Source organism: Chinchilla lanigera, unplaced genomic scaffold, assembly GCF_000276665.1.
Source record: "Chinchilla lanigera isolate Chin_1 unplaced genomic scaffold, ChiLan1.0 scaffold00023, whole genome shotgun sequence".
NCBI lineage: Eukaryota > Metazoa > Chordata > Mammalia > Rodentia > Chinchillidae > Chinchilla > Chinchilla lanigera.
The window spans coordinates 12,250,605-12,261,877 of NW_004955424.1; the positions used below are offsets into that span (position 1 = coordinate 12,250,605).

Consider the following 11,273-nt stretch of genomic DNA (forward strand, 5'->3'; position numbering starts at 1 on the left):
GCAGGAGACTTGCAAGTTCAAGTCCTGCCTAAGCAACTTAGCAAGATCCTGCCTCAAAATAAAAAATAATAACAATAAAAATAAAAGGAGCTGGAAATATAGATCAGTGACAGAGCACCTATGGGTACCAGGAGGAGAAAAAGAGAAAGAGGAGGACAAGGATAAGGACAAGGACAAAAATAAGAGCAAGGAGAAAGATAAGAGAATGTCTTCATCATCATTTACATGAATATGGATAGAACTGGAGATTACCATGTTGAGTAAAACTAAGTACTGCATGTTTTTCCTAGTATGTAGAATCTAAAAAAGATGACACGAAAGTACAAACCATCAATGGACAACAGGAAAGGAAAAAGAGGTATAAGGGAGAATAATGGAATATGGATACAACCAAAATGTGTGACATGCATATGTGAAAATACCACACCAAAACCCAGTATTTTGTAATATTAATAGGCAGTAATAAAAATATTCTTAAAAATAACAGCAAGTGCTGATAAGGATGTGAAGAAATTGGTGCTATCATTATCTTACTTATTTTCTTAGTTACTTTCTGGTTGCTGGGACAAAATACTTAACGTTCACAAAAATTAAAGGAGGGTAAGTTTATTTTGGTTTACACTTTACAGAGGTTTCAGGCCACAGTCGGCTGGAGAGACTGGCAAGAAGGACATGGCAGAAGAAAATCAGCTCACAGCACACCAGACAGGAAGCAGACAGCGATCAAGGGAAAAAGAAGGGAGACATATTCAGAGGCCCACCTACTCCAACCAGGCTTTACCTGCCAATATCACATTTAGCTACAAACTCATCAGTGTACTAATCCCATGATCCAGTCACCTCCCCAAAACCCCACCTCTAAGAGCGTTAAGGCTTTGGAGGGACATCTAGACTTAAACCATGCTGTAGTTTGGGGTTTTGCAAGGGGAACAATATAATACAGGACACATATTATATAAGATTATTTGTAACAGTTACCCAAAGGATCACACACAAAAGAAGAATACAGGAAATCTGTCCACACACTAAAGACCAAAGAATCCAGCTGAGGGCTTGGATCCCAGTACAACGTCCTGCATGAGTCCAACTAAAGACCTACAGCCCATAATGATGCTTCCCATGAGTCCAACTGGAAGCCTAGGGCCCATGACAATGTCTCATGCAGGCCTATTTCGTGGATCTGTGCTGGAAAGGCCCAAACGTTAGTGGTGGAATCGAAGAAAGTCTGTGCAAGCAGGATGAAGGATCTGTGCCAGCAGACTGAGGGATCTGTACTGGAGCCAGGAAGCAACACTCAAAGTAACAACCAGAGCTCCCTAAAAAAGTACCACAGCTATCCTCGGCAACAATGAGGTCCCAAGCTCCTCCGGTTATGGGGAAAGCAGAATTCCCATCAGGAAAGCCAACAAGACAAGCTTCTCCAGGAGAGTGAGCAGTACATACCATCTTCCCCTCCTAAGCCAGGAAGTGATGCTCAAAGTGAGGACCAGAGATCCCCCAAAGTGAACCAAAGCCATTCTCACTCACAACAAGGTCCCAAGCTCTTCGGACAATGAGGACAGCTAAGTTCATCAGGAAAGCCAGCATGACAAGCTCCTCCAAGAGAACTAACAGCTCCTTACAGCTTCTAAGAACACCCAACAGCTTCTACCACCTCCCAACAGCTTCTCAACTCTTTCCTCTCTAGTTCTGCCTCTTACACTGCCAGCAACAATCATCAGGTGGGCTTCCCACACCCTGCACCACACTGGTTCACTTCACCTGGGTGTTACAAGTTGACCACCCACTGTCAATTCCCCACAAACCATAACAGTCACAGACTGCTAGTACGAATATAAAATGGTACAGCCATTTTGGAAAATTATTTGGCCAAGTCCTTAAAAGGTTAAATATAGGCAGGCGTGGTGGCACACGCCTATAATTCCAGCACTTGGGAGACTGAGGCAGAAGGATCATTGCAAGTATGAGACCAGCCTGAACTGCACAGCAAGACCCTGTTTCAAAAAGACAAAGACAAAGACAAAAACAAAAAAAGGTTAAATATAGAATTACTATGTGTTAATTACAACAGTTCTACTACATATATACCCAGGAGAAATTAATCTACATGTCCACACAAAAACCTGTATATAAATGTGTATAGCAATATTATTTCTAACAACCGAAGATTGAAAAAAAAGTCCATCAGCTAATGAATGGGTAAACAAAACACTGTTATGCATAAAACAAACTACTGGTATACAGCCATAAAAAGCAAGGTACTGATATATGCTACATTACAGATGAATCCTAAAAACAATATACTAAGTGAAAAAAGTCACAAAAAGCACATATTCCATTTATATGAAATACACAAAATACGTAAATGTATAGAGACAGAAATAAAGTAATAGCTGCTCAGGGCAATGGAAGACGGAGGTATTAATCAAAGTATACAAGATTTCTTTTACAAGAGAGGAACATGTACTAAAGTCAACTACAGATAATAATGGTTCCTATCTATGAGTGTACTGAATGCTACTTACTGAATGGCATATTTTAAATTGTATGGTATGTGAATTATATATCATTAAAGCTGTTAAAATGTTTTAAATAAGCCAATTAAGTACTCAATACAGTAAGTAAAAAAAGAAAATCAAAATAAGCCTAAGGAAAAAGTGAAAGATGAAAACTACATTATTGAATTTTTAAAAAGGAAAAGTGGGCTGAGGATGTACTTCAGTGGTACAATACTTGCCTAGCGTGTGCAAGGGTGTGGGTTCAATTCCCAGCATTGCAAATAAAGTAAAGCAATTAAACTTAAATCCCAGAGCTGTTTCCCTGGGTGAAAATAAATGAAATAAACTCCCAACCAGTTAAATAAACAGAAAAAATGTAATTAACACAAAGTTAGGAATGAGTACATAACATATAAATTGAAAAATAAAGAATACTACGTGGCACTGTATTATAATTAACAAGAAATTCTTGCTGAATGATTTCTAGAAAATCATAAATTACTAAAATTAACTCAATAAAAGTAGAAGAGTTTATGTAGGTAAGACTACAACCCTGAAAGGAATCCAGAGACACAGTTTCACGGATGATATTTTTCATATATGAAAGAAAAATTCCTATATACTTTTACTGTTCCAGGGCATTGAAAAACAATTCTAATATTTTTATGAAAATTGCATAATATTGACAAGGTGAATGATTCCAGCCTGTGTTCTCTCTCTCCTGAAGAGTGGAGAAATGGTGAACACTGGGTTGGGGGCCGACAGGAAACGAAGACTTCCAAGCACTGTTCCTGACTCAATCAAAAGTAACTGCTGCACAGTGTGGTGCAGCATGCTTGTAATCCTGGCATTTGGGAGGCTGAGACAGCAACATCACTGTGAGTTCAAGGACAGCCTGGACTACACAGTGAGTTCAAGGCCACTTACATAGTGAGACTTCATCTCAAAACACAAAACAAAACAAAAGTTGGCGTTATGGTTTGTATCTAGATTAGATGTTCCCTAAAGCTCATGGGCTCATAGGTGAGGCTTGTGGGAGAAATTGGATCATGAGGGCACGTTACTCATCAGTGGACTAGTCCACTGCTGAGTTTACAGCTAAATGTGATGTTGGCAGGTGAATGAAGCCTGAATGGAGGAGGTGGGTCACTGGGAGAGTGACCTAGAAGGGTCTCTCCCTCCCTCTCTCCCTTTGATCTCTCTGCTTCCCATTGCCATGCCATGAGCTGTCTTTTCTCTGCCATGCTGCCCTGCCTTGGAGCCAGCTGATATTATGGAATGAAACCTCTACATATTATGAGCCAAAATAAACCTTTCCTTCTTAGAGTTACAGGTGTCGAGTATTGAATCTTAGCTACAAGAAGGTAACTAAGCTGGAGAGCAAGAATTTCTAGTGACACAACCCACAGAACTAAATTACCTTCCTCAGTATGGCTCAAAGGTATAGATTAAGGAATTACAAGAGGAGGTGTTTGAAATGACCACTGTGAAATGGTCTACAGGACCAGCATGAAAACAAACAGCAAAGGCTCTAAATCACTCACTCCCCTAAACTATTAAAAAGACTAAAGTGTTAAACCGGTCACATTTTGGCGTTTAAACAGTTCCATGGCTTAGCACAACCCCAGTAACAGTGCTATATGTTTAATAGCCAACACTTAACAGTCTTATAGTAACCACTAGAACATCCTCGTTCCCTAGTGAGATATACTGGAGAATAAATTGAATATTAGAATTCTGTCATTTAACTTGAGAGTTATGAACGAAATTGATCATTCTATCATTTTATTTTATCCTTTAAATACTTTACACTGCATTAAATCCTACACAACAAGTCAGATGTGGTGGCACACACCTATAATCCTAACACTTTGGAGCCTGAGACAGGAGGATTGCCAGCCTGGGCTACATACTCAGTTCAAGGCCAGCCTAAAGATTCTGCCTCAAAAAAAAGTCAGATTAGCAAGATTCTGTCTGAAAGAATTAAAGAGAAATTCTTGCTGAATGACTTCTAGAAATAGCAAGATTCTGTCTCAAAAAAAAAGTCCTAATAAACACACTTTTAGAAAATTTCAGGGCTGGGGTGTAGCTCAGTGGTAGAACATTTGCCTAGCATACATAAGGGCCTGAATGTCATTCCCAGCACTAAAGTAAAAAGTAAAAAATATACCTCACAAATTTATAGTAAGAATAACTAAACATTTTCTCCTTTAAACACTTTTCAGCTTAGACCAGTAAATTTTGGTATTATCAGTGAGCTAAAGGAAAAATTTGCTTAACATTTATTATGTCTGCTTAACACTACCTTTAATACAAAAGACCATCTACATCTTCTTGTATTTTTTAAGATAAATAAGAAAATAATTGATTTCTCTAAAACAAACAAAAGAAAACTTCCAAGGTGAAGAAAACATTCCAGGCTCTAACTAGTAAAATTTTTCTATTACATACAGGTCGCTGTTAAGACAATTTTCTCACAATGGGTATAATAAGTTAAAGTGGGCAATCCAGGCATTCTGAAATGGAAAAAAAAAGTTAAAAGTGGCTAATTTAGGAATTCCTCCTCTAGGGCCTGAGAATATGAATTTAAATAGTCATAGTCATTCAAATAAGAAGTCATAAAACAAACTAAGTTAGGAGACCTTGTGTAAAAAGTGTGGGTTTAGCTAGGCATGGTAGCACATGCCTGTGATTCCAGTACTCAGGAGGCTGACACAGGAGGATCACCATGATTTCAGGGCTACACCGTGAGTTCAAGGACTGCCAGAAAAAATAGCAAGACCCTATCTCAAAAAAAAGAAAAAAAAGGTGTGGCTTTAACTATGGTCTATAGGTACACAACGTACACCTTATAATCTCCAGCCCAGATCTCTTCTCTACTCTCAAACCCAAACGCATAATCTTAACATTCACCCAGCCAATTCCATCAACTCCCCATGGCCACTACCTCCACCATAAACTCACTATTAGCAGAACTCACTCTATCTTGCTACTGGCAAAAGCAGTCATCTTATCTCCTAACACCTGGACATTTTACCTTCCATATCCAATCCGTTTTTTTTTGTTTTGTTTTTGTTTTGTTTTTTGGTTTTTTTTCCTGGTACCGGGAATCAAACTCACGACCCTGCGCTTGCCAGGCAGGCGCTGTGCTGCTGAGCTAAATCCCCAGCCCCTATTTTTTTCCGGGGGGGGGGGGAGGGGGCGGGGACCGGGAATCCAGCTCAGGAACTTGTGCTTGCCAGGCAGGTGCTTATGCCACTGAGCTATATCCCCAGCCCCTCCAATCCATTATTAAGTGTAATCTTACCTAGTAAATAGCTCTTGCATCAGTCCACTTTTTCTTATATCCATCAATATTTCCCTATACCAAATACTATCATCTTTTGCCTGGCGAATGGCCACCTAGTGTCCCTTACACTATTAATGCTACTCCCCATTGCACACTACCACAGCTTACCACTCTGCTACAGTGATCATTCTGAAACACACATCTGACCACACACTTCTACTTGTTTAAAACATTTTCACTGACTTCCCAAAACTCCAACAATAGAGCCCCTAGTCGTCGTCCCCCCGCCCCCGGGCCCCGCCCGAGTCCCTCCCATAGTACACAACGCCTTGCAATCTGTACTTACACTATTTGGCCTTTGGTTCACTAAAAATGCCACACTATCAACAGTATTTTTCATTTTCTTCCCTCAACTAGAAGGCTCTTTCCCACCCTTTGGCCTAGTAATCTTAACCTATCTTCAGCTATCGGCCCTGGAATTTTCAAGGAAGCTCCGTACCTGCACTAACAAAACCAGGTTATCTTCATGCAAGACCAGGTTACCTTCATGCTTTCTTGGCATTTTAGCACACAGAAGTTCTACTTTTATTTATATGACCATCTGAATTTTACCTGCCTCCTTTTCTAGTCTGCGAACACTAGGAAGGCAGAAACCAAAAATGTTTGGGTTCACCCAAATACCCAGGCACCTGGGCCAATGTGTGGCACATGGTGACGGCTTAATAACACATCTTCAATGAATTAAGTACCATCTGGAACATTTATCACACAAAACAGCTACTACTCTTTTGCCATTACCAGTCTATGACCAGACTATTCATCTGCTCTATCCAATATGATAGCCACTAGCCAAGCACAGACACTGAGCACCTGCAAAGTGTTTAAAACAATACCAGAGGCGCTAATTTCTTCCTTTCCGTTCCTTTTTCCTGCCCTTCTTTTTCCTTTAGCCTCCCTTCATTTTTTCCTTCCTTTTTTCTTTTCCCTTTTTCCCTACTTTCCAGTATTGGAAATGGAACCCTGGGTTTTACAAAAGCTAAGCAAATACTCTACCACTGAGTTACACCCCTAATCCCTCTAATGTTATATAGGCTCTTTCTGTATTTACTTTGTGCTTTCTAGTTTTCCAGACTGTTTGTAGCTGCATCACAACTTCTTGAATTCTAGGGGCTGGGGATTTAGCTCAGCGGCAAAAGCGCCTGCCTGGCAAGCGCAAGGTCGTGAGTTCGGTTCCCGGTACCGGAGAAAAAAACCAAAAACCAAAAAAAAAAAAAAAAAAAAAAAACAACTTCTTGAATTCTGAGTCCCTCCCACGGGTTGGGGGTACTCCCTTACTGACACAAAGGAGGGTCCAAAGAAGCTCAGCTGGCAGGGAGCCTCAAAACTAACAGATCTGGAGTGTAGATAATCCACACTATTTCCTCAAGGGAAGTCCTGCACTTCACTTAAACTAATTGCTTATTATCTCCCCAACAGACTTCCCTGGGCAACCACGCTCTCCAATCCTACCTACCTTCCCCAAAAAAGCGTTTCTTAACTAGACGCCCTGGGAATCAGAGCTCCACCTGAACATCTGTTGCAGTTCAAAAGGCCCGGGGCCCAGCCAGGGGGAGGAAACGCGAGATGTCTCCGCCAGAAAGAACCAGGGCCGCGGCCGCCTCGGAGGCGCGCTATACCTGACAGGCGCCGTGCGGGGCGCTGCGCCCGCCGCCCCGGCCCGCGCCGGCCTCGGCTCTCCCGCCCCGCTCACCTTCTCCGCGCCGGTCCGCTCGCTCCGCGCGCAGCTGTACCTCGGGGGCGGGGGCGGAGGAGACAGAACTCCCGGGCGCGCCTGCAGCCAAGCCTTGGCCTCCTCGTCCTCCTCCTCCGAATTCGGCCGGGGTTGGACCTCGTAGTTAGAGTCCGAGTCCACCTCCCGCCCCGCCTCTTCCACCGCCTCCTCCGTCACGATCTCGACCCAGGCCGCGGGCTCCTCCTCCGCCGCCGCCGCCTCTGCTGTCCTCTCCTCTTTTTTCTTCTCCTTCTCCATCACCTCCTCCTCCTCCTCCGTCGCCTCCCCCTCCTCCTCCTCCTCCTCCTCTTCCTCCTCCTCCTCCAGCTCACCCGGCCAAGGCAGATCCTCAAGCTCCATGTTGGCGGCTGGCTCCCGGCGGCTGAGGAGGAGGAGGAAGGGGGCACGGAGGGGCGGGGAAGCGAGCTGACTGGCGGTTGTGGCCGCGCGCAGGCGCAGATGCCTCCGCTGCCTCTCGCGGGGCGGGGCTGGGTGAACTCGCGCCCGTTGCTAAGGACGCCCCGCGGGGCAGGCGGGAAGTCCATACTTGGGAGGATCAGCAGAGGCGACACCGCCACCTTGCTCCCGTCACTAGCTGTGACCTTGCTCACAGTACTGTAAGCTCACAATAAACCCGGACTGGGCTCCTCTTGGGACACAGGGGGCTCCCGCACAGGGAGAATTTACCCCCTATTTTTGCTCCTTTGCCAAGGAGAGGTCAAACCCTAGTATAAACCCATGATAACCACACTGGTAAATGGTAGATTTTTAAAAGGTTTTAGAGTTTAGCGCCTATACGACAGGCAGTACATATAGAGGGGCATAAACCTTATCGTAGAAAAGACAGTTGGGGAGAGGGAAGATTAGGTTAAGAATTGAGCTGTGGCATCAAAGATCGTCTGAATCTCGGTGTCCCCACTCACGTGTGTCAGTGTCTGTAAAATGAGGGAAATACGTCTCAGGATGGTTGTGCTAATTACAGAAACTAAAGGAATTAACCAATATGGAAGTCTTAGTGATAGGTATTACTCGTTGGTTATTGCACAATAACTCATTAAATGCTCACATTTCTGTGAGGCAGGTATTACTACCGAATCAGCATTACACTCAGCAATAGTGAAAATCTGAAAATCACAGACTAATGACTTGCCCCTGACCCAAAAGTGAAAAGAGAGGGTGAGGAAATAAACCTGTCGCATCTGAGGACTGGCCTGAGACTACTAACTAAACCTCAGAGTTCTTAGGAACTGGCCTGGCATTCACAGCTGCACTATGATACATCTTTTATTGAACATAAACAATCTCATAGTATGCTGCCTTCGTCTGTTTTATGTTGTTAATAACAATATCACATCGCTTCTCGGCCTTTTGGCTAAGATCAAGTGTAGTATCTGTTCTTATCAGTTTAACAATATCACAAGGCTGAGAATGTTAAAGAGCATAGGTTTCTTTTGGCTTACATTTCTGGAGCCCCAAAGCCGAGGGACCACATCTGGTGATGGTGTTCTTGCTGGTAGAGTCCTGATACATGGCTAGAAACAGGTGCACATGTATGTGTCTTCCAGTCTTTTTTCCGCTTTTGAAGCCACCAGTGTTCAATCATGGGACTGATGACCTTATCTAATCCTAATCACCTCCCAAAGGCCTACTTCTAAACAAAACAGATTAAGTTTCTACCCTCTTAATACCTCACAATGAAAATTAATCTCCAACCTGAATCTCAGAGGGCACAAATCATATTCAGACCACAGCAAACATCAACATCACACAGGGTTATTCTGTGACTGTGACGGAGCAAGACCACTTCATAATCTTACCTAAACACAGGCAAAAGCAGTATTGCTGTGCAAATCACAAATATATCAAACATCCTTCTCTTGTATGTCATTTGTGTCTGCTGCCTCTTTTATCAATTATTGTCTAGGCTGACCATATTCTTCCCTACTAGATAAGATTCATTGAGAGGCCTAGTCATAGAATCACCCTCACTTTGACAGTCAGTTCAGAGCAAATCTCTGCTTCTTTAAACTTTCTCCCAAAATGAATTCACACAAGCCCAAGGCCTGTAACGCTTAATAGCATTCTCTTATGCAAATACTTCACAATTCTCTGTGATGTGTGTTCTCCCTGTTGGAATGAATGACAAGGCCAACTTTGTGCTCCTGGTGATCTTTAGCTCTCTAGAGCAATGATACATTAAAGAAGGCAACTATATAAGTTCTGTGCCACTTTCAAACTTACTGCCAGTGGCATGCATTCCCAGTTACCAGAATTCTGGTTTCTGCTCAGAAAAAAAAAGATAATACCTCTTTTTTTTTTTGAGACAGGGTCTCATTATGCAGTTCAGGCTAGCCTTGAGCTCACTTCAGCCCAGGCTGGCCTCAAACTCCCAACAATCCTCCTGCCTCAGCCTCCCAAGTGCTGGAATTACAGGTATGCGCCACCACGCCTGGCATTTTTTTTTTTTTTTTTTTTTTTTGTCTTTGTGAGACAGGGTCTCGCTATGCAGTTCAGACTGGCCTTGAGCTCACTTTGTAGCCCAGGCTGGTCTTGGGCTCACAATGATCCTCTTGCCTCGGCCTCCCGAGTGCTGGGATTATACACGTGCACCACCATGCCCGGCCCATGATACCTCCTAATCAAAGGTTTTATTGAGTGCTTCCTAGATTGCAGGCACTGTGCTAAGACAGGGAGTAGGAATGCTGCCTCCTAAAAACCAGTGTCTCTATGGCCCAGAAAGTGCATCCACTAGTACTTCCCGGTAGCAGCATTAGATGGAGCTGCCCAGTGAGACAGGACATGAGCTGATGGTTTTCATTCCCAGAGCACAGAGCACCGTGGCCACTATGCTTTGTCATTCAGACTCTTCCTATTGCCTGTGTTCTCCTTTGTGTCTGTTCCTATCCCTGAGGGAAGTTCAGCTTTTGCCCAAATTGGGATTCAGAAATTCTGTGTCCGCTATGCAATATGCCTTTAGTGTGAGAACAGAGAGCTTCGGTCACCCTAAGAGAATAATGATTCTGAGTACTGTGTGCCGTATTATTCTTTAGCTCCATTTTCCAGCATAGCCACCTTAGAGATCTTTATTTTTATTTATTTTATTTTTTGGAACCAGGAATCAAACTTAGAACCTGGTACTTGCCAAACAGGTACCATATCCCCAGCCCCACCTTAGAGATCTGATAGGGAAAGATATTGTAGAGAGTTTTGGAGACATCAGAAATAGCTCTCCCAACACATGCACTTTTTTAATTAATTAATTTTATTGATAGTGTATATTTTAGATATACATAGTGATCACATTCATCATAGGGAATTTGTACCTGTATATGACATATCTTAATTCTTCTTTTTTCCCCATTCCCCTCCCCTCCATTTAACCCTTCTTTCCCTCCTTATTGACAAAAACTTTCTTTCCATTTCTTTCTTTTTTCTTTTCCCTTTTTTCTTCCCCTCTTCCCTAGCTCCCCTTCCCATTTGAACATTTTCTTCCCATTTCCTAATGTCTTGTATACATTTTGATCCTTCTTTACATTTTCAGTTTCTCATACCAGACAAATCATGCAATACTTACACATGTGTGTTTGTTTGATTGATTTCACTTATCAGTATAGTCTCCAGGTATATCCATTTACCTAGAAATGTCTCAAGTTTATCTTTCTTTATGGCTGGGTAGTACTCTGTTGTATTAAAAAATGCATCTTTGGGGCTGGGG

At 42.8% G+C, this 11,273-nt stretch overlaps 1 protein-coding gene across 1 annotated transcript in view; it reads right to left on the reverse strand.

Annotated features, from left to right (window-relative positions):
* Alms1 (Alstrom syndrome protein 1) overlaps positions 1-8,080 on the reverse strand; it is a gene marked incomplete in the record, with an annotated part of 128,189 nt that extends 120,109 nt beyond the window's left edge. Inside the window, 1 exon segment of the mRNA XM_013514678.1 lies at positions 7,538-8,080. Coding sequence (XP_013370132.1) covers positions 7,538-7,918 — 381 coding nt within the window.
* Positions 8,081-11,273: the final 3,193 nt, after the last annotated feature.